General features: G+C 40.2%; 1 protein-coding gene across 1 annotated transcript in view; it reads left to right on the forward strand.

The window, feature by feature from the left end:
• VAT1L (vesicle amine transport 1 like) overlaps positions 1 to 24,759 on the forward strand; it is a 90,371-nt gene that overhangs the window by 25,913 nt on the left and 39,699 nt on the right. The window contains exons 4-7 of the mRNA XM_073307987.2: positions 6,919 to 7,061; positions 13,762 to 13,865; positions 14,965 to 15,020; positions 17,943 to 18,137. Coding sequence (XP_073164088.1) covers positions 6,919 to 7,061; positions 13,762 to 13,865; positions 14,965 to 15,020; positions 17,943 to 18,137 — 498 coding nt within the window. The remainder of the gene's footprint in view (positions 1 to 6,918; positions 7,062 to 13,761; positions 13,866 to 14,964; positions 15,021 to 17,942; positions 18,138 to 24,759) is intronic.

A 24,759-nucleotide genomic window follows, 5' to 3' on the forward strand; every position in this document is an offset into this window, starting at 1 on the left:
CTTCACAAAATATCCATTTATCATCATGGTTCATACTGACCCAGTCTGTTAGGAGGCATCAAAATGGAAAATGGCACCAAATGAAACCAGTCCCATCGCAGAAGTGTGGTTACAAAGAGAAAGGTACAAAAGCCAGATCTTGTTTCCATTCTAAGCTCATGGTGTAATTTTCTGGCATGGGCGCGGGAGGGTTAAAATTGGATTCAAAACAATATAGCCAGTTGAAGGCGGAAGTGAGTTGGAGACTAGTAAAAGAACTGGGTTCCCTATGTTTCTGAGGGATGAGGAATTCCCTCTCAAGCAAAAATGGCCGATGGCAGCGAGAAAAGATGGCCTGTGCTTTGAAACACTGGAGTGGGATTCAGCAGGCTTGGGTTCAGTTCCTGGCTGTGCCCCAGGTTCCCTGGGTTACGTTCAGGCATGTCATTTACCCACTCTGTGTTTCGGCATCCTCCTCCATTTTTCCCCCCCTTTGCTTCGCTATCTGCTTAGTTTATAAGGTCTCTGGGACCAGTGCTATCTCTTGCTGTATATTTATACAATACCTCGCATAACAGGGTCCCCGTCTTGAAGCTTCTAGGAGTTACCATAGTATAAGTAGTAATAATGTCCTTTCCTGAAAAACACCACTGAATGGACTTCCAGTGAAAATTACATTCATCCTTATGTGGAAGGATGCCAAGACTCACAGGGCTATCTAGTTATCCTAGTGTAAATAAAAGCTGATTACTGATATTTATTATATATCACCAGGAGTTCTATTTGGAATGAACAATAAGTGTGTTTATCCATGAATGATCTTACTAATCATGCAGGCAGTTTACAAACGCCAACCTTTGGCTAGAAATACAGCAAGGGTTTGCTAAATTCAGCCAGACATCATTATTAGACTCACAGTGCCAGTTCTTGCCTCCAGGTCTCTGTGAGATTACACAGGCGCAATCAGAGGCTGAATGTGGCTTATAAATATGTCTTCTGTACATCTGTTTTAACAAAATAACTGTAGGGACAACTCTATATTCAATTCCAAATGTAAGCAATTCAGTGTTTATCCAATATCTCCTTCCCCAGCCTCAAGAAAATACCATTTTTCCATGTTAATTCAGAGCATTTAAAGCCCACTGTGACTAGAGATGTAAAACTCAGACAGTTTAAGGCACAGATCCTGCAAATAGCTCCCCGCAAGCAGACTCCTGCACCCACGTAGAGCTCCATTGACGTCTATGGAATTCTGCCCAAGCCGAGGAGCTTCCATCCACAAGGAGCTGCTTGCAGGATCTGGACCTTAGTTTGTAAGGGGTCCTGTATATTTTGGGCCTAAGCCGATGAGCCCTTTGGTTTCAAAGGGAGCCCTATGTACAGAGGCCTTGCAAGAGTGGGTGGTTAATTTGTTCTGACTCACTCTCCACATCTTGCTTGTGAATAATAATAACAATAATAATAATAAAAAGCTTAGTAAATACTACACATAGTTGTGCCTGCTTTCTTGTCACAACCATCTGATAGAAGTGAATATCCATCAGACTCTTTCCCCCTCTGCTTATAGAGTGCGTTCACTCATAACTTGACCCAGCTGATCAGAAACACTTACAAACATCTCACCTAGCCTGGAGAAAGATTGTAATGAAATCAGGCAAAAGCTGAGCTTGATATGAACGTTTTGCAGAGCTCTGCTTCCAGCCTGATTATTCTGCTTTCAGTGGTACTGGGTGCAGAATGGTAATTCCATTTCACAGGGGATTTCAAGACGTCCAAATTTTGGTTTTGCTCCTATTGAAAACAAAATTTTAAAAAATTCAAAATTCTGTGTGACACAGAAAAATGGAAATGTCTCATGTCGATAACTTCAGAATAAATTCTTCCTGGTGGGAAGAAAGGGAGCCACGAGTCTGGATGCCTTGGGAGCCATAACTGAGCAGAGAGCCCCAGAGCTTGGGACACCCAGAGCTTTCAGGCTCCCAGCTTCCCTTCAGCCTACCAGAACAGGGAAACTTGGAAGATTTGGGGTCTGTGACTCTGAAAGCCTGGGCATGTTTTGAAATCTGCCTGGGTTTCGGAGGAACTTACCTAAAAATGAGCTGTCTCCACAGAATATTTCGATTGTGATGAATCAGCAAACTGAAGAAAAAAATTAATTTTTCCAACCTGCTCTAGTTTTCAGTTAGACCAGGAGTAACTATTGAATTAGTCTCATTTTAAGTGGGAGAAGAATCAGGATTCATTTTGTGTCTGACTTGCTCCTTGTTCCAGGCTCTACCAAAGAGCAACGTGACTTTTCTTTCTTAAATTCAGACCATCATGTTGTGAATGTCAGCCAGAAGCAGCGGCTGCAATTGTATTTCATAGCTCAGGAGAGCTTAAGCAACATGACCAGTTCAAAATACTACAAGATATTTCATACTTTCTAATGGATCATGCTAGAAGGAATACATTTAAAAAAAAAAAAAAAAAGCACTGGTCAGATTACAGGGGCTCAACTCCTCTGCTGTAAAATGGCAAAATTATCTTAAAAAGGCGTTTGAGTAAATGACACAAACTAACCTCAACCATGAAATATCTTTGAAAGTCCTTCCTCATCCCTCATTTAACAGGCATCCAATCCTAAAGTATAGTGTTACTAATAAAAGAGGTGGAGTAGGCATGTTTAAAAATGCAATATTTGTCTCTCACACACTTATCTCCTATTGTAAGCTTAGCAAGGTGCTCTGGCTATTGGAGGTACACTAGGCCTGATTGTGCATTTTGAATGCCTCCCACTGTGACTTCCTCACTAGAGCTACAAAACCCTGATATAGCAGCACCAAACTGCCCTAGTTGTTTATCAAGATCGAACATTTGCAACCTACCATAATTCTTTCTTCTTTTTTTTTTTTAAGGTAGGCATAACATGCTGCAGAACTTTTCCAGTAGAAGGAGAATTGTGGTACAGGATTAGCCCAAGGCACCTCCAAACATTTTCAGAATCTTTAAAGAAGATATACAGATTTTTAACGCCATGCCCCCAGACCGTACTTCATAAAATTAATGCTCTTCAGAACCCACATGCTATGCCCCCCACCCTGGGGGAAAAGATGTCAAATACAAGTAGCAAAGAATGTGCTAATCAACTTCCTTTTCAGTATGGTATTTATTTTTGTGTTGCATGTGCCAAAATTCTATTCCAAAGGATCAAGGGCAAAGAGGATTGTCAACATTACTTATAGTATTTCTATGGAAGGACTAGTGAGGATAATCATATAGAGGGTGAAAGTTTGCTTATTAGAGACAAAAACTTAGGGAAACTATTATGTAAAATCTCTAAGCTCAAGCACATGGCTGGAAACATATATTTTTCATTGTACCTTAGGGTCCCAAAACACAGTTTGTCAAATTAGGTTGATCCCATTGTTGTCAGTTCTCCTTTAAATTGGAAATGGTAAAACTGAGAGGATGATTGTCATAAATATAAAGGGAAGGATAAACACATTTAAAATCCCTCCTGGCCAGAGGAAAAACCCTTTCATCTGTAAAGGGTTAAGAAGCTAGGATAACCTCGCTGGCACCTGACCAAAATGACCAATGAGGAGACAAGATACTTTCAAAGCTGGAGGGGGGAGAAACAAAGGGTCTCTCTCTGTCTGTTTCATATTTTTTCCAGGAACAGAAAAGGAATGGAGTCTTAGAACTTAGTAAGTAATCTAGCTAGATATGTGTTAGATTCTGTTTTGTTTAAATGGCTGATAAAATACGCTGTGCTGAATGGAATGTATATTCCTGTTTTTGTGTCTTTTTGTAACTTAAGGTTTTGCCTAGAGGGATTCTCTATGTTTTGAATCTGATTACCCTGTAAGGTATTTACCATCCTGATTTTATAGAGGTGATTCTTTTACTTTTTCTTCAATTAAAATTCTTCTTTTAAGAACCTGATTGCTTTTTCATTGTTCTTAAGATCCAAGGGTTTGGGTCTGTGTTCACCTATGCAAATTGGTGAGGATTTTTATCAAGCCTTCCCCAGGAAAGGGGGCATGGGGTTTGGGAGGGGAAAGACATTTTCAAGTAGGCTCTTTACCTGTTATATATTTGTTAGACGCTTGGTGGTGGCAGCAATAAAGTCCAAGGGCAAAAGATAAAATAGTTTGTACCTTTGGGAAGTTTTAACCTAAGCTGGTAAAAATAAGCTTAGGGGGTTTTATGCAGGTCCCCACATCTGTACCCTAGAGTTCAGAGTGGGGAAGGAACCTTGACAGTGATAGTTACTCTTCCGTAGCTTGACTGCAGCCTTAGTAAGATGAATATCTACATGTAAATGGTGAACATAAGAATGGCAATACGGGGTTTGATCAATGGTACATCTAGTCCTGTCTTCCAACAGTGGCCAATGCCAGATGATTCAAAGGGAACAAACAGAACAGGGCAATCATCAAGTGATCCATCCCCTGCCATTCAATCCCAGCATCTGGCAGTCAGTGGCATAGGGACAACTAGAGCATCCCTGACCATCTTGGCTCTTCAGCATGTGTGCAGTGTGCCCTGTCGTTTAATAGCATAGTCATCAGCCAAGTGAAGAGCCGGTAGTCCCCCGTCAATGTAAGTCAGCAGGCACTCGTCAAGGATATGCAACATAGTCTGAAGTTGACTGCACCCCATCTGAAGAGAGTGGCTGCACAATTGCCCTGTCCTGTTTGAAACCGGTTCACGGATGACCACAGGTGCCTTGGCAGGTCAAAACCTAGTGGGCAGATGGTTGGGTAACGAGATGATTAATGACTGTCATTGCTGACCACTCGTTATGCCAAGCAGGTTTCATCATTATCATAACCTGTGGTGGCATAAGTGACCATAAAGGGCATCTGGAAGACCAGCGAACTGAGGGGTGATTGAAGAGATCTGAGTACAGAGGCGAGTCTTGGCTAATAGCCATTGATGGACCTATCCTCCATGAATTTATCTAATTCTTTTTTTAATCCAGTTATAGTTTTGGTCTTCACGACATTCCCTGGCAATGAGTTCCATAGGCTGACTGCATTGTGTGAAGTACTTCCTTTTGTTTGTTTTAAACCTGCTGACTATTAATTTCATTGGGTGACTCCTAGTTCTTGTGGTATACGTAGGGCTGAATAACACTTACTTTCTCTCTTACTCCATTCATGGATTTTCTAGACTTCTGTCATATCCCCACTTAGTCGTCTCTTTTCCAAGCTGCAAAGTCAATCTTCTTAATCTCTCTTTATATGGAAACTATTCCATACCCTTAATCATTTTTCTTGCCCTTCTCTGTACCTTTTCCATTTCTAATGTATCTTTTTTGAGATGAGGTGACTAGAACTGCATGCAGTAATCTAGGTGTGGGTATACCATGGATTTATATAGTGGCATTATGATATTTACTGTCTTCTTTCCTAATGGTTCCTAACATTCTGTTAGCAGTTTTTTTGGGTTTGGTTTGGTTTGTTGTTTTTTTTTTACTGCCATTGCTCTTTGAGCAGTTGTTTTCAGAGAGCTATCCATGATGAATGATATGTATAATAAGAAAAAGGGCATACTTTTTCTGTGCAGAAAGCTGGCTGAAAATAGGAAGATTTTGCAAAAAAAACCCCCAACATTTTGAAGTTTTCTGTTTTGCATTTTCCATGAAACTTTCAGGAAATTTTTCCATGAAACTTTTGTCAAAGTCATGTTAAGAAGTTTTTGTTTCTCAATACTCCGTTTTCAGTCAGAAAATGTATTTTCTGTAAAGCAAGAAAAATAACTTTATAAACAGTTGATTAAAAAAATTCAGTAAAAAGTTATGTTTAAAAAAGACATCAGAAAATGTTGCAAAAATGAGAAATTTCTGTGAAGTCTACAATTTTTCCTAAAAATGCTGTTTTTGACAAAAAGACCAAAATTGGAAAAAGAAACACTCAAAATTCTGACAAGCTCTACTGTATTCTCTCCAACCCTCCTTTCTTTATTAAGAGATACCATTAACTTAAAACCATGTTAATTTCTTCATACACGAGTTAAGTAATTTCAGGTACTACACCAGCATTTACAATTTCATATCCTATTCTAATAATAACCATTGTTCTGTGTTTTGTTGCTATGTGAAAAACCCACCCAAATGGAGGAAAATGACTGTACCAGGAAAAAGTGATATCCTGCTTGTTCATAAGGGCCCAGATCCCGAAGGTACTTAGGTGCCTAACTCCCACTGGTTTTAATTAAATCAATAGAAGGTAGGAAACTAAATATCTTGTGAGGATCTGGGCCTTAGAATCCTAAGTCTCATTGACTCTCAGTGAAACTTTAGCTCTTACTCAGTGCACCCAATGTAATTTTAAGTAAATGAGTCCTCCACTGCTCACATGTTTATAGTGACACAAGCTATTTAAGAGCTTTCAAGTGTTTAAGAGCTTTCAAAGCCTAAAGATGCACATCATACAGGTGAGCATAAGATCCACTGATCATTGTGGATTTCCCCCAAAGTACACTCAAAATTCTGGCCTAAGACACTGGCAAATGCCCATAGTAAACAAACTGGAAAAAAAATAGAAATATTTTTCTGGTAATCCTTCAATAATCATCATTTTAGGTCAGTATGTAAATGTCTTTCATGCAAAAGTATCATTTTAAGTGGATGCTGCCCTTTAATTGGAACATTTTACAATAGCTGAATTCACTTCAGAACACCATTGTGAAAGGGATATATGTGTGGTAGTTTTTCCAGTATAATTTATCACTTGCTAAACTAATTTTATCCCAAAAGAATATTTTTCTGGATATGCGTGGGTTTACATCTGTTTTACTGTGTGACTGTGAAATGTCTAACCAGGATAAAGAAAGTTTTGAAAACTGCATATGGCCAGCCTGGGATTTTATTGTATTATGAGTGAATTGGCAGGCAGAAATCAAGTAACTGATTTTGTCCGTGGAACTGATATAATAATATATTTGCAGGGTCAAGCTGTTGCTCAGCTCTGCTCAACGATCCCCAATGTTACTGTTTTTGGAACAGCTTCCTCTTTCAAGCATGAAGCAATCAAAGATTCAGTAACTCACCTGTTTGACAGAAATGCAGATTATGTCCAAGAAGTAAAGAGGTAAGGATTTTGTTTTGATTATCAAGTAGTAGCTAGCAAATTACTATGAAAACAGTGAGTTAAGCATATCTATGAGAACTGAATAAACAGGTTGGTTTTGGAACAATCACAGATCTAATCTAGATGTTCTCTAACTTTCTAATGAAAAGATAATTATAGCAAATCAGTACTTCCCTCTTCCTTTACGATCCAACATGGGCTTTATTGAGCATGTTCACTTAGATGCCTGCTACAAGCCAAAGGAATTAAATGAAAGAGAACAAAGAACTTGACTGGGGGGGATTTAATCTCATATTATTTTCCTGTAGCCTGATAGTCTTTTATTATTGCTGTTCACTAAGTTGTTTTTAGTAGATTTGGTGCAATTTCTTCAAAATGTTCGGGAATTCTCTTGTGTGATTCTGTCTATCTAGGTTCTTATATTGTGCAAACCACTAGTATCTTGAGTTCTATGGTGTCTGGTTGGATTGTGAATACTTAAAATTTGTCTGTTTGCTTTAAGGTTAGATTCATTTGGTGACCTCCTGAAGTTGTCACCTAGGCTTCAGTGCTTCACAAATGCTTGCAGTTTTTTGGGTTAGTCTGATTAGTGTTGGCTGCTAAGGGATACATTTGGTAGGGAAAGTAAAGAAAATCTTCTCTAATTCTAGAAACAAATATTTGATGTTGCTGTTTTCTAATTCTACTTTAAAAATAAAGATGTCTTGACTGCACTGATGCACTATCTCAGTCAGCTGGAGGGAGCAACAGAAATTTCTATGTCCATTGCACATGCACGCACTCCAGTAGCATGTTGTGTGGGTTCTCCATAAGGTTCTCCATAAGGGATGCTGCATCAAAATATATGCAAAGTTTTTAGCTTATATCACCTTGGATTGGGATCAGAGTGGATCTCATAAGCTAAGCAGGCTCAGCGCATAGATGGGATGTCCCCAAAAAGAACATAGGCCACAGGAAGTAGTGTTGGGTATTCGACTGGTGACATGCTTCCTTCTCAAGTCATTGCTGCCACAGCTTGGTGTTGGGGGAAACCATGGGAACTTTTGGAGGAGTGGCTGTTGAAGATCCTGTGGCACTCCTCTGTAAGATCAGGGTGTTTAGTCCCCATATCCTGACATAATTCTAGTGTGAGTAATTACATTGTGCTTCCCACAAGTATTCTCTGCATTGTCAGCTGGATACAGTATTCATCACTCTTTCATCCTACATGGGTTGAATAGTCTGACTACTGCTAAACACCCCTGTGGCAGCTGAAGTTGGTATGCTGGGGTATGCATGTGAGTGCTCTGTATCACCCCCTTAACACCCTTTTTAACTCCCATTAAGTTCAGTGGCAAGACTGTCCCTGACTTCAGGGGGAGTTAAATCGGGACTGTAACAAAGGCCTTTTTATATCAGAAAAAAATTTCACTCAACACGACATTTCCTTAGATCAAGAGAAGAGTTGTCTGGCAAAGGGTATCTGCCCAGCATGACCTCCTCAGCCCTGGACTGTTGATAGGACCTCACTTCCCCCCACTGGAAGCTGCTGGGGCTGAATTTTCACTGCCAGTGGGGAGCTGCTGTAGCATGATGATCCAGCTCCTCTTCACTTCCCTCTGGGAGCAGCTGCAACAGACCAGGAGTCAGCTACCTCCCACTGTACTAGGGCCATTTGAACAAACGGGGAGAAAATGTTCACAGAATTTTTTCACTGTTCAACATTTCAAATTTTGAAGAAAAATTTCATCAGAATTCAAAACCAGCTCCCGTTCCTTATCCATGGGATGCTGACTTCTCCTGTGCTCAACCAGAGGAAGATACAATCTCCTTGGAATGCCCCACTGCCTATTGTGGTAGGTGATCATTGTTCTATTCCAAGGGATTATTACAGTGGAACCCAGTTATAGTGGAGAGAAATTTTGCTACACGGAGTCCATTAAAATGCATGGCAGCACTTTGTAGCTTTCACTCTGGTTTACTACTAGTGGATTTTCCCCTATGATCAGTCCACAGGGACTGTGATTTGGGGCCATTTGGAATGGAAGATAAAACATACATGCAAAATGTTACATTTCCTCTTTAGGAAGACTGCTGTGACTATGATGGCAGGGTGATGAGTGTGTCACTGAAATGTAGGTGGAGAGCTGTGGAAAGTCAAAATGTCCATCCCATGGGAAATTCCAATATTTTGAATTTTTGGTTTGGTCTCAAATCAGAAAATGGAAAACGTTGATCTTGCAGAAACTGGGTTTTCCATTGGAAAAAACATTTTGATGGAAAATCCCTGACCCGCTCTAGTAGATAGACGGCTTGGTTGCCAGAGGGCAGTGGCTCTACTTCAAAGCCTGCTTTATATCAAAATCCTGCAGTAACAATGACTGGGATGATGTTTACAATAAAGATACATTCACTGCCCTGATTACTTCTGAGAGGGTACGTTAAGTATCGTTAAAAAGAAAAGGAGTACTTGTGGCACCTTGGAGACTAACAAATTTATTTGTGCATAAGCTTTCGTGAGCTACAGCTTCATCCGATGAAGTGAGCTGTAGCTCACGAAAGCTTACGCTCAAATAAATTGGTTAGTCTCTAAGGTGCCACAAGTACTCCTTTTCTTTTTGCGGATACAGACTAACACGGCTGCTGCTCTGAAACCTGTCGGTAAGTATCATGTGTTTACAAATGAATGCTCACCAAACTGCCTAACTGTAGAGAAAATTGTGTGCACTGTTTTAGCAGTGCCAGTCCCCAGATATTAGAGAGACAAGGTGGGTGAGGAAATATCTTTTATTGGTCCAAGGCCTGTTTGGTGAAAGAGACAAGTTTTTGAGCACGCAGAGCTGAGCAGACCTGAAGAAGAACTCTGTAGCTCAGTAGCTAAAAAAGATATTACCCACCTGGAGAAATTATTGGCCCACACATATCAGCAGTGTCTAACTGTTACACTACTAAGGGAAGAAGTCTTATGTTTTGTGGCTCTTTGTCATGTGTTTCCAGCAGACATTTGAGAGCTCTTTCTCTCTCTTTTCTGAGGAAAATGAAAGATTCTTTATAGGTCATAAAGCTTTCTCTGTTCTCCGACTTTGTCTAATTGCAGTTAGGCAATTGCAAGAGGTAGGGTCATCACAAGCTAACAGTTGCTTTTGGGGAGTAGAAACTGTTGACTGCACCTTATGCCTTTGACAGTCCCCAGGGTATAATTATCGTAGAATAATGTACCAGTGGTTAGCATAATTGTTTAATTAAAGAGAACTGGTCAATTATTTACAACTACTAGAGATATTTGCTTGGTTATAAAGTAAAATAGCAGGTTTTAGTCAAACTGGAGGCAGGAGCTCACAGGTTTAGTTAGTGCAGAGAAATGTGAACCCAGACTTTGTTACTGGCACCATTAGAGTAACTAATAATTCTCTCTCTTTTCTTAAAATAGCTCTGAACGTTGTCAGGTTATATTTTGCACCTGAAAAAAGATAGTGGTTTTTTGGCCAGTAAATACTGAGCTATGTTCAGAAATGTATGCTAACAAGGTTATGTATTGGAACCATATAAAAATTCAACTCCTCTGTTGCACAAATTGTAACCATATTCTGCCCTTGGATTCATGTGGATGGCTCCTATTGACTTCTCTCTAAGCTTGGTTTGACTCAGTGCAGGAACCTCATAGATCAAAAATCCAAAACGGAATTCTGTCCATGTTCTGATGCTTAAAAACATACTATCTAAGGAGAAGTGAGATAGAAAATGACCCGTTTCCCCTTTTTTATTTTGTCTGATGAATGCAGAAGCAGACCTCCCCTGCCATGTGACACCCATTCACACTCAAATTTATACCCACAAATCTTTCTGGTATGCTGCAGTTTTTGTGTAGGCCCTTCCATAGAAGGATCTATTTGGCTATTCAACCCTTGCCAGGCTGAAGAGCGTACGCTGTTCGAGTCTGTGCAGCAAAGCCCGAATGAGCACAAACTTTAGGGCTCAGATTCAGTATGAATTGCCTTTGATGAGGAGGTCGATTGTTCTTCTACCAAATGGACAATTCTTTCTTAAACTTGGTTGTAGCTAAATGGAATTCTAACATGACTGGGCGAAGGGACACAGATTGAGCTATGCTGGAACAAACATTATTTAGCTAGATAAGGACGTTATGTAAACTAGAGTATGACATTAGATCACTGTTAAACAACCTCAGCTGCAACCTCAATTCTTATCCAGGCTAGAGCATGGTTGTTATAACCATCTGTACTGGCTGGCCAAATTATTTTAGGATCCTGGTAGGCCCATGTTGAGCCATCAATTGAAAACTCTTAAGATCTATGGAGACAGGGTCAAAACTGTTGAATTGCAGCCCCTGTGGGGTTTGCTGTGTAAAAGTGAGTTAGCACAGTGGTTTTCATTGTAGTTTTAATGACCAAAGCCTAGACTGTACCTCTACATGAGAGAAACTGCGTAGGTGGTAAAAAAACTCTGTAAGATTCCCCACTGAGTTTTTTTTGAATTCTTCTATCTGGGTGGTTGGATTTGCCCTCTTGTTCATAAAGCAAGGGGTTGACCCCCACCCCACCTCCACGCGCCTTTGAATCCTCCAAATTAATGTGCAAGATGCAATGGAGCCCAGGATGCCCCAGTTCTGCCCCTATGCATCTAGGGTGCCTCCAACCCCACTGGGCACTCCCTGACCCCCCCCCCCCCCCGAGCCTCTGAATGCCTCCATGATGCCCCTTTAATGCTTAAAGTAGTTTTCACATTGAAGAGGGGACAATACAGCTCAAGGCTGTATTCTTTACTACAATACACATTCCACCAGCCTATGCATGGATACCCAAACCCATGGAGGGGTCTCCACAGAGACTAGGGCAGGAGTGATGGTACCCTGTGCCACCCTCCACAAAAAAAGAGGAGACCCACCCATGGATGATTCCTTCCATGTACACAGGTGAAATGTATACAATTTGGCTCCAAGTGAAGTTACTATCTGGCACCAGCACTATAAATCTTTTTGTACCCTAACTTATTTAGGTTCTTTGATAACTGTGAGTGCCTGCCATCATTATCAGGAGTTACAAATGTAATATTTGTTTCTAGTGTGGAAACTATAGATTTCAAGTTTCCCTCTGAATATGCATGGGGGATGAATCGAAGTGTATCATGTAGAATTATTTGCTTCCCTGAAGAAATTCACATCTAACAGCTGTTTTTATAAGCACCAATACATCCCCATGTGTCTGAGGATAGACTCAGCCCTTAGTCACCTAAGTAGCATTTTTGCACTGGATTGCCGTCTCGCACTGGCTTCCCACTAGTATAACTATTGACCTCAGTGAAGTTATTCTTGATCTACACTGGTGTGAGAAAAGAATTGAGACTGTTGACTTGAATGAAACATGAAGAAGATTGGGCTGTATTGTGAGCAAACACTCCCACAGCACTTCTGCTGCATGGTCGATATCTTCTATGAAGTAGACCAATGCTGTTATTACATTCAGCTGTTCATTCCCATGATCCATGCTCTAGTCTTTCACAGGCCTCTCTGATCTGCATAAACTCTTCTTGATTTATTTTCATAACCTCCCTATTTTAGATTCCCATCTTGCCCTGTAAAATAGTTGTAGTGATTAAATAATGATTTTCTCTCTTCCCCCCCCCCCATTCACATAGTCTCTGTGCCAGAGATTAACAATATATAATTTCTACTTTCTCATGTTCTGCTTCTTTCCCTCAGTTGTTCTGGTTACAACACTGTTGCTCAGATAGATAAACATATTTTTATCATCCTGTAATATACTATCCCAGTCGAATCTCAATGAAGCCAAACTTCTCTTTCCTCCATAATTATCTGTACCACCTATAGCATTCTGACCACTCCACTATACTCTTCTTCCTCATTCATTTTTCCAGAAGAAAGAAATAAACAAAAATAGTGTAAAGGTAACCAATCATTTACTAAACACTTGGCTTTCTTTGACGCAACTCCTTTCCCATCTCACATATGTATGTTTAAATCAGGCCAGATTCTGACATCTTTACTCACACTGAGTAGTATGTTACTCCACAAATAGCCCCATTAACTTCAATGAGATTGATTGTGGAGTAAGATACTACTTAACATGTCTGTGTGTGGCAGGGCTGAGACTCTAGGCCAAGTTTTTCAAAAGAGACTAGGAGTACTTGTGGCACCTTAGAGACTAACCAATTTATTTGAGCATAAGCTTATGCTCAAATAAATTGGTTAGTCTCTAAGGGGCCACAAGTACTCCTTTTCTTTTTGCGAATACAGACTAACACGGCTGTTACTCTGAAACCTGTCAAAAGAGACTATTGATCTTGGCAGGTTTAGAGTAGCAGCTGTGTTAGTCTGTATCAGCAAAAAGAACAGGAGTACTTGCAGCCTAAGGTGCCACAAGTACTCCTATTGATCTTGTGTGTCTCCATTGTTGCATACCCAAGTGGAGACGCCTGGTTTTCAGAGCGTGAATGCTAAGCACTTTTGGAGAATTAGGTGTTCTTAAAATGGCTCCAGTTGTGTACTTTGTAACTGAGATGCTCAAAATCACTAGTTGCTTTTGCAAATCTTAACATTAGATAATAAACTCTTCCGACTCCTCTCTAAACTGCCTTTCAAACTGTGGGTGCTATGTAAACAATAACCCTATAGTAGACCAGTTAAAAGAAATGCAGCCTTGAGTCCTGTTGCAGTGTGAAATTTACCCTCCTTTTGTCTTAGAATCTCAGCAGAAGGAGTAGATATCGTTCTGGATTGTCTGTGTGGAGAAAATACTGGAAAAGGCCTCAGTCTTCTCAAACCACTTGGGACTTACATTTTATATGGTGAGTAAAAACAAAACAATTAGAAGTTTATTTCAAAAATACCAATATGCCAACCTCTTCTAGCAGCATGGGGACACCCTTTAAAAAATCCAAGCTACTACATTCTCCCTGGGGAGTATGAAGAAATTATCTGCCATGTTACACTTGGTCAGTTCAATCATTTCTTTTCAAGAGTCTCTGAGGATCTGATTCATAGGCTAAAACATTAGGAGAAGCTAGTTGCTACAAAGCAAGTTGTTTTTTTCAAAATATTCAAAGGCAGAAATGGCTCTGTGGTTCAGATAGTTGAACATCACTTGGCCACATAGATGGAATATGTTTGGGGAGCGACTTTAGATGTCTTATTCCTCAGGCCACAGGAAGCTAGCAGTTTGGCAGAAGTAACCGTAGTATGAAGCATGGAACTATAGAAAGAGAGTCATTCAGGAATGGCTTCATTTGGTCTGACACCAAGCAGTGCAAGCTGAATCCAGACTTCTAAATCTCACATTTTAGAGCCTGAGCATGTATCACTGGCCACTCAGCGTATTTAATAATAGAAATTGCTTCCCTATAACTCTGCCTACGTGCCACATAACTTACTGCTAATGAAACAGCAACATCCCCAGCCTCTGTGAGAGGAGAGTTAGATACTACATAACTCTGAAGACTGAGAGAGGGGAAGTCTATATGGTTATAGCTACCACCTAGCTGCTAAACTATAGTGGTAGAGAGGAAACTGTAATGGGGAGGAAGAGATTTGCTCTCAAAATACCTAATATTATCTAGTCTGCTTGTCTATGAACATCTGTTTGAGAGGCTGAATTGGTGGTTTTTCTGATCTCAGAAATAATGAAAGCTTATCTGTCATTTGGTATGAACAAATCTTTCTTTTGTTTCTGAAATGTGTAGGATGCTATCAACTTGACTTCTTTGATTGCTGTAGCAATGATAAAAGGAAGGGCATCATTGTAGCTTATGCAATTTGGAAAAAAAACTAAGAATTTTTCCAAAGCACAAATAGAAATGTTTTTATTTTTTTAATGCAGACAATTAAATGGCCTCATTCGTTGGCATGTTATAAGGGGTGTTTACATGTACGTGATCTCTTTTTTTTCAGGTTCATCTAATATGGTTACTGGGGAAACAAAAAGCTTCTTTAGCTTTGCAAAATCAGTAAGTATAGTGCTCCTGTGGTTCTGTTATACCGCACTTATTAGCATTTATCTCCTAAACCCATTATTTTTAGCAGCTTAGTTCATCTTTACCAACACCAACCTAATTTGTCTCCATTTCATCATTTACTAACTCCAGTATATAACATCACACTAGTGCAAACGAAGAGTGGTAAATGTAGCTTGGACTGATATGTTTTTCTTTTGGTATGACAGCTAGACAGGAGTCTGCTCTGTATGCAATAAATATTTGAGTTGCCAATAATCTGTATAAAGTCATTTTATATCTTAGACAAAACTAAACCATCAGTTTATTTTCTGAGCTGGTAATAGCATGTTATATCCATTATACAACTGTACTCCCAGGGGGTTCTTTCCTTCTCTAATATGGATGTACAGTGATGTGAATTCAAGGATCTACTTGGGTCACAGGGCTCAGCTGATGTTCTGTCATCTCCAGGTGTACAGAAGAGTCTTAGGAATTAATTGAGCCATACAGGGTATGTCTACACTGCAATGTGACTACAGCTCATGTAAACATACCCAAGCTAGCTTTAATCTAGCTTACTCAGACACCAGAGCAGTGAAGCCACAGCAGTGCATGAGTAACTACCTGGTTTCTGGATGGGCTTGTTCAGTCCACACTGAAGCATGTGGTACCATGGCTTCACTGTTTTGGTACCCCAACTAACTAGATTAATGCTAGCTTGGGTGTGTCTACACAAGCTGCAATCACAACCCATGATTGAAGGATAGACACCCATTGAAATGTGCTTATGGTGCTGTCTTACTCTTTTCACTGATGTGAACAAACTAAAAGCTGAAGTATTAATCAACTATTCCCTGGCCTATTACAAGTAATGAACAAAACTGTTCAGACAATTCACAAACATAAAAAAGGCCAAATCTGTCATTAAATTGTTTGCAAGGAAAAGTTCAACCAGCTCAGAAAGTGATTCCTTCAGATATGAGAAACAAGGACACAAGCTGCTAATCAGAGACCCACCACACACAATTTGTCTGCTAAAAATTCATCAACACCATCAATACCAGCAACTCTTTTTCCCAGAAGAAATTAACTTCAGATATCTCTATGGAGCTAAAATGAGGATATATCAAAATCCCCAATAAGAGACACTCAGAGACTTTACCTCTCTATCTCACATAGCGGCAAGGGCTAAAATGTGCAAAGATACTTGTAATTAGATACAAACATAGACCTGAAATAGTCTGAAGGAATTCCTGTCTCCGTTAAAATCTGTATTATCTTCAAAGAAAATAGCTACATACGAACATACAGAAAAAGATATTGTGGGTGCTGAAACAACCTGGTCTTGCTAGTTTGACATAATGGGGACAATCGGGAAATGCAAGACCAACATGTCCATTAAGTTATTCTGTTGTCTCTGTTGCTGCCTTGGTTTGTTTTTGAGCCTAAGACTAGGCAAGTTTCGCGCTGCACATGTGAATAAGTCAAGGAGACGGGTCACCACATGTTTTTCAATTGGTAGAGTAGACAGCCCTGGTAGAAATTGCAATTGGCTCCCATTGGTCCCATCTAGAGCAGCTACTGTAGGTTTTGGAAGAAAGCAACAGTTACATTGGTTCCTCGAGCTACTGGTTCTCCATCTGAAACCAAGAGAAGCCCAGAGAATGAGACTTGTTCTAGGATACTAATGCAATCCACTAGGAAGGGCTATACTGTTCCATAAACAGATACCAAGGTTTTAATCTAAGTGTGCTGCACATTGCAATTGTCTTGAAACCAGGTTCCCTGGAGCTAGCGTGATAACTAACTGTATGGAAGTTATAGGCTAAAACAAAAGCCTTGATCAACATGTCCAGGCTGATGTTACAAAGTCTTAAACCAGAATGAGTCAATAATAGCTGCTTTGTAATGGGTACTGGAGGGAATAATGCCACCTCTGGAAACTGAAAAGGCAATCAAAGGGAATATTTAATCAAAATATTAAGTAGGGCATTGAATTGTTCATAAAAATGTAAACTGCTTTTTTACACTAATCTAATTAACCCTGTGAAAATTAGGTTACCAAAAACCATAAGAATTTTTTTAATTAAAATTTTGCCCACTAGAATAAAACTCGCTAAGATGTGAGATCTCACTTACAAGATTGCCCTGGGGCTACAATAGACAAAATAATGTCATTAGAGATAATACACAACTCCCAAAAGTTTCAATGTACAAGACTTCAGCAGGAACTAGACAGAGAGGCAAGAGCAGCAGTAAGGTTTACATAGTATGTTTGGTGGGATGGGTTATAGGGAGGGAGTAGGGCTAAGGGGTTTTACAGAGGGGTTACATGGCTTCCCTAAGGTAACAAAGGAAGACTGTGGCAGAGCCACAAATAGAATTCAAGACTCCTAAATCCTGCCCCTTAGTCACAGGATTATCCATCCTCCCAGCTGTCTGCGTTTGCACCAAAACCCTGCATTTGACCTTCACAGGCTACATGTCTGTCTACCCCATTTCTCTGTGCAAACCTTGTGGCTAAGACAGCTCTGGAAATCTTTGGAATTTGGGCACGAAAACCAAACAAGTGTATTTTATGCCCATTACTCTACATCGGACAGTTCAGTTTTCTGTGCAGCTATTTTCTCATACTGTGTCTTTCTGCTGCTATTGTTCACACTTTTATTTCATGAATCCTCTCTCCTTCACCCTAGCCCTTGAGCTGTCAGCAAAACAGTGCCTCTGTATTTTTGCTTTGTTTTTTCTTAAAATCCTTGAAGTTAGTGGGCTTTTGATCAAGTGCTGTGTCCTGTTTGCAGAGAACCTTTATTCTATGTTTGTTTGTTCTCCCATGCGAGATGTAACCTGTTTGCATACATTGTAGCATTGTGAACCCTTTTGTCTATATGTTAGTTTGTTCTTGTAACCTTCATGTCATTTGTTCCTTTCCAGTGGTGGCAGGTTGAGAAAGTGAACCCTATCAAGCTGTATGAAGAGAATAAAGTCATTGCTGGATTTTCTCTGCTAAATCTACTTTTCAAACAGGGCCGAAGTGGCCTAATTAAGGGTATAATGGACAAACTCATAACCCTGTACAATGAGAAGAAGATCAAGCCTCTGGTTGATTCATTATGGGCCCTGGAAGAGGTAGGAAAATAGTTATTTTGAAATATGAAATCAGACTTAGTAAACTATTTACAGTAATTAATTTATCCAACACATTTTGCTTTTACTTCTGTGCATGAATTGTTTGCCAAAACCCTGACAGTCTCACATTTCTTTGTTATCAAGAGTTATGCACACATTTCTACAATGAATAATTGTTGGTTTGCAGAGGATCTGTTCCTAGTTTGTGCAAATACTCCTAATGTATGAAGTGATGAATAGTCACATGGTATTCTTTCTATTACCTGATTGGATGAATTGTCTAACTAGCCAATGCAGCATGAATTGCAGATGTTAGTTGAATACAACTCAGAATCTGCCTTCAGTGAATAGCCTAATACTTTACAACGAGACTCATTTCATGCCTATATTTGTGCTAGATCAGTCGAACAACTCAAATGTTTGCAGAAAGTGAATACACAAGTGTTGCTGATCTGGGCAGATCAGAATTATCTTCTGATTTGAATGAATATTCCGGGACACATTTTTCGATTGCTTGTTCAACTCTGTTTAAAGGATTGCAATCAATCTAGCCTGCTGATAATAGGATAGTTACACACCCCTACTTAACCAAGCCACTGTTTTCTGAAAACTCTGCTGTCCCTAAAATGTTGTTAGAAAAATAACTCTGGTCTTCTTAGCAGTCTGAACAGACATTTTTTATTATTCATTTGTATTACAATACCACCTCAAGGTTTAATTTTGCCCTGAATTTGTTTGTGAAATGTACCAAGTTTGACACACAGCTAAAATGATTGCTTCCCCCAGCTCTGTTGAATGTGAATTCTAGTTGTACAGTTGCTATTGAAAAGGTACATAGGTTGGCTGTGATTGTGCTGGTATTACCTGGCATCCACGGTGAAAGTAGTAACCACCAAGCTCCGTCAATGTGTGATATCAGCCAAAATTCTGGATGCCTCATAATCAGAGTTCAGACAGGGCACAGCACAGAGACTGCTCTAGCAGCACTAAAAGACTCCCTCCGCAGGCTATGGTCACTGGTAAGATCCTCATGTTCACGCTGCTGGATCTCTCTGCAGCCTTTGACTCAGTGGGCCACAAGGTAGTGCTAACACACCTATGTGGCTTAGCAGGAGTACTTGGCCCAGCACTACAATGGCTCCAATTGTTCCTCTCCAGTAGAACTCAGAGAGTGGTGATGGGTAAATGCTCCCCTTCTTGAAGGGCCTCATCTATCCCAGCTTCTCTTCAATGTCTATTTCAGACCACTAGCAGAGATAGTGAGATGCCAGGGTGTTGGAAATAATAATTTTCATAATAAGTTCATTTGGGTTTACCACAACTAAGTTTCCACACGAGTATTCCTTTATTAGTTCAAAGGCCACTTGATGTTTGTTACATCAAAAACACAAATATAAGCATATGCACACACCTCTGTTCTGTACCCTTGCAACAACAGTTACAAGCATTGGCCAAAATACTTACAACCGGATCAGACTCAGGAGACACCTTTCCACCATGACGTGACTCCTGATGGGCAAAGGAAAGCTCTCATAAAGAACTCCCAGAAAAACCTTGTTTGTAATCGTGTATAAAAACCAAGTTAAGTCATAGCTGGTTATGGGACTTTTGCTAGAGCCAGATGAAAGCTTAGGGCTGAACCCTATCCTCTGTTCCAGTGCAGACAAGATTAATGACTGGGGCTCTTTCTTCAAGGTTTTCTTATCTCATTTTGCCATATTTCTCCCTAACTACTGAGCCAAGCATTTCTTTATAATAAACTAAACAAACCAGTAATTTACTGCATCCGATACCCAGTTTTTAAAAAATGTAATAACCTCAACCCAAATCTTAAATAACTCTGATATTTCAATGGTCACTACAAGTTTAACACAAACAACCTTGTCATGATTTTATTCTTTTTGATTACATTCCTTGGGCCTGTTACTCATACTACCATCCAAACTCAATTTAAAACCATAGTTCACTCATGCCTAATGTGGGCCTATACTCCTACACATGGGCTTAGCTGCTGCCAGTATGCTGATAACACTCAGCTACATATCTCATTCTCAACTGATGCAACCACTGCCATTACCAAACCATCAGAATGCCTACAGGATATTGGTTCTTGGATGAAGAGCGGCTGGCTCAAGCTGAACCCAGGTCAGACCAAAGTGATACTGTTTGAAAGGGGAAACAATTCAAAGAACTGGACAGGACATGGTGTTCACCTTCCAGTGACAGTGCACAGCCCCCATTCATCAAAGTCTCCCTTCATTATGTTGGGATGACCAGATAGCATCAGTTCCTTAAAAGTCTTTTTCCACCTGCTGCTCACTAGGAAACTTTGTCCTTTCCTCCTGGATGCAGACCTGGCCACAGTGTTCCATGCATTTGTCATGTCTGGCCTGGGTTACTGTAATTCATTGTATCTGAAGCTGAATGCGAAGATGACGCACAGGCTCCAGGTGGTAAAGAATGCAGTGCCTGCTTTCTGCCTGGCTCAGGCTGCCATGAGCACATCAGGCTTCAAGTTTCTCCACCAGCTTCCAGTCCACTTCTTATGCCAGTGTACAGCCTGATTTTCAAAGCAATTAATGGATCAAGCCCCAGTTATATCAAAACCCAATTTCAGTCTATGAACTCCCATGACAGCAGCACTTCTTTGTGACAGTGCAGCTCACAAGGCCCAGGACGAAGCATGTGAGATCTGGGGATAAAGCATTTTCTGCCAAGGGGATCCAGCTATGGAACAATCTTTCTGAGGAGCTCAGACAAATCTAGAGTCTTTGGGAAACAAGGCAAAGCCTCCCTCTTCGAGAGAACCTCTCTGCCATAAGCCATAAGTATTTCAAACACCTCTTTTATTCCTAAACTTCTCCCAATCCCTCCCCAAGGAGAGACCTATCTCTCACAGTTCTGACCCTATAAAGGGAGAAGTGCCAGAGACTCTACTTTGCTATTGATTTTCTAGTTAAGGTGATCAGATACAACATTGATGAGCAGCAGTATAAAACACTGATAGATATATGCAGAATCTGATTTGTTTTTTATTAAATGGCATTGCACAATATTTTAAAATCTCTTAAGTGACATGAGGATGTAAGTGATGGAACTGAGCATGCTACTGTTTCATTGTAGATTTATTTGTGATATATAGGCTTTAAAATAAGGAGGCACTTAACACCGACAATTAGGAGCCTAAGCAATTTTGGACCAAGAGAAAACAGTGTAAAAAAAGGTTATAAGTGGCAGGATGATCTTCTAGTCAACATGATGGGAATTTACTGGGCGACTTTAAGCAATATTCTTTCATTTGTTTGGTAACATTTCATATAACATTTGGGAGTATGTAAACTATGTCTCTGACATTAGTTTGTGGAATATGTAAATCCATCTGTTCAAGACTGCAGCCTTGCAAAATCTAGCTCATTTATCAATCCTGCTCAGTTTGCATGATCTAGGAGGCAATTTACAAAATGTGTTACTGGCTGGCATCTGCAGGAATATAATGATCCTGAGATGTTTGGGTTTCTAATTGATTATATAGAATTACTCGTCATTCTAAACATTAGGAAATATGCCCAGGTCAGTTTTCCAGAACAAAATCAATATGATGGACCTGGAGATGGGCCAGAGCTAGTGCCCTAGATTCATCAATCTTGGACTATGGGAAAGGTTTGGGTTTTTGTTTTGTTTTGTTTTGTTTTTTGGTCTCTGAACTTCATGAATCTGGCCCTTCCTGGAATGCATCATGAACTTATTTTGATTGCTTCTCATTTCTCATCAGTACTGGTAACCTTGATGCAGAACTCACAGGCTGAATTCAGAAGCTCAATTCAACTCAGTCATGATTTTAAAATGTATATTTATGCACTAGTCACCAATGTTCCCTCTAATTTTTGACAGGCAGTGTGCACCAAAAATTTCTTCTGTGCAAATTGTTGTGCTTCTGTGCAAATTTTTGTGTGCGCAGGGTTTCGGATCTGTGTGAACACACACGCGCGCACAGCTTAGAGGGCACAGTACTAGTCACCATTTGTATGGACACGTGTTCATTTTACTGTAGGTTCTTCATATGGCGTGGAAAAAATACCTATCCTTGTCCCCTCCTGCCTTGTGGCAAGCCTCTAACAGCAATGGGGGCTAAGGAGAAGGTTGACTTGCAGGCAGAGTTACTGGTTAAGCAATACCTGTAGCTCCACTATGGAAATACTTCCTTTATCTGGCAGCTCTCCTGCTGTTCTCCAGAGAGAAGCCCTAGTCTAATGAAAGTTAACACCTGAGGACTCCTGTGGGTAAAACGAGCCTCAGGCATACACATGCAGGATGGGAGAAATAAACTTAAAGTGGTGGGCTTTCTATTGATATGAGCAGCCTGCTATCGGAATAGGGAGCAAGTCAAAGAAATGCAGTGGAGTTAGGGGTGGTGGCGATAAGGATGAAGCCTAGAGAGAGAAAGAGGATGCATGTGGGCTGGGCATCACGACAGCACACTACCCCGATTTGCCTCCCCAGAGGTGGAATTGAGGAGACCTTGAGGCAGGTTGGGCAGGGGACTGGTAGTTCATGGTAGATATTGACATAGTGCTTGGCTTTTCCTAGCATACATGGAGAAGGTTGTGACCAATAAGGAGAATTACTCCTCCTGCTGTTTAATTGTAACCATTAGACATGTGGCCTGTGTCTGTGGTGAGACTGTGTATGTGTGAGTGAAACCCTTAGTTAGTGATCACTGGCTTGATAAGTGTGTGGGGGGGGAGGTAGGACTCTTTGGTCCAAAAATTTAAAAGTGAATGATCTGAGTAGTTTTCTCTGGAAAAACTTAGTAATCTCCCAAGTCTCATGGAAAATTCACTTGTTCACTGACCAGTAACTGTCTCCAAGTTTAAGACTAGTCGCCATGTTAGTCTGTGTCAGCAAAAACAACAAGGAGTCCTTGTGACACCTTAGAGACTAACAAATTTATTTGGGCATCAGTTTTCATAGGCTAAAACCCACTTCATCTTTGTTAGTCTCTAAGGTGCCACAAGGGCTTCTCCTCTCCAAGTTGGAAACTAAATTCAGTTGGTGACATCTGAAGTGTGAAGGGGTTTTAATCTTGTTCCAAGCACTCAATGCAGCCTCAGCTACCATAGCCCTGTGCATTCCTTCTTAACAGAGGCCAAACTTTTCAAACCTAGGTCCCTCAAGTCAGCTATTTAAATCTATATTCACTATATATACATAAGTGGCCTGATTTTTCAGATATGCTGAACACTCCCATCTCCCACTGCAGTACCACTTTTAATCATTTTGCCTACGTGATAGCTGCCTTTGTCTTTATTTCTTCCTTCATTCAGCAGATATGAATCTACAAATGAATAGATTGTGTGTGCACCTCCGTCCTCTCTCCAAATTCAACCTAGCGATATAGGAAGTGAAGTGCATTACAGCAGGTATTTTCCATACAACTCCATTGTATGGTTGAATTCATACAGTGATTTCTAGTTGGTTGCTAAATGACTTGCAGGATATTAGACTGACATACTTGCCTTGACTCTGCTCCCATTGACATCAATGAGGGGTTTTCCATTGTCTTCAGTGAGAGCAGGATTGGGATCACTGTGTTCACTGTCTAGCTAGGGTGGAATCCTTTCCATTTGTTTTGAGCCCTCAGTTTTAGGGCCTGATCCAAATGCCACTGAAGTCAGTGAAAAGACAGAATGCCCTTTTGATGTGGGTCTAAACATGCATTCTTAATACAGGCTGCTTAAAGGAATAAAACAAACTGTTGAAGAGTGGGCTGAATTCTGATCTCAGTTATACTGTTGTAAATCTGTAAATCTTCACTCTCTTCAGTGGAGTTACACTAGACTATACAGATGTGAGTGCAATCAGTTTCTAGGTCACTGACTGTAGGAGTATATTTTTACTGCTGTAATATCTGTTGATGCTGACTCATGAAGATTAATTCTTTATTGCAAATCCCCATCCATAAATCCGAGTTAAAAGCCTGTTCTCAAGTGGTTCGGATTAGCAACGTTTTATGATTTATACCCAGAGGTTTAGCCAAAAGAGACTCTAACAAAACCCACGGTTTGTAAAATGGAAGTTTAGTTGGAATTATTAATCACTAACTAAGCAGAGCTGAATGATGAATTAGTTCCTCCAAGCATTTTGCAGTTATTTGCCTATGCCGTGGAGTATTTAAGAGAGCAGGTAATGTGCTGCTGCTGCATGCTTAAAATATTGTAGTAGCAAAGGGTTGATTGTGTGGCAAGACGGCACTCCAGTGTAAACTGTAAATTTTCAGATCAGAATCCCAAGTAATTAGTTACTTGCTGAGCTATATGTTTGTCTTTGTTGGAAACTAATGATCAAGCCTCTGATTTGGTTTCATTAAGTTGCTTTTCCCCATTTTGATTAGTCTGCAATAAGCATTTAGTAAGTGAGTTCGCATTTGCCTAACCTTTTATGAAGTATGGCTGTACACCATAGATGACTCCAGATTATCGTCCAAGGTAAATTCTAAAACATGTTCTCTTAAGATCCAGCACATTAGTAAATTATGTATGTGCTTAACTCTCTAGTGAAAGCTAATTTTGCAGTTTACCATAGTTACAAAAGTAGCATCTGTAAGAGGCATGAAATTATAAGT

Source organism: Lepidochelys kempii, chromosome 12 (assembly GCF_965140285.1).
Source record: "Lepidochelys kempii isolate rLepKem1 chromosome 12, rLepKem1.hap1, whole genome shotgun sequence".
Classification (NCBI taxonomy): domain Eukaryota; kingdom Metazoa; phylum Chordata; order Testudines; family Cheloniidae; genus Lepidochelys; species Lepidochelys kempii.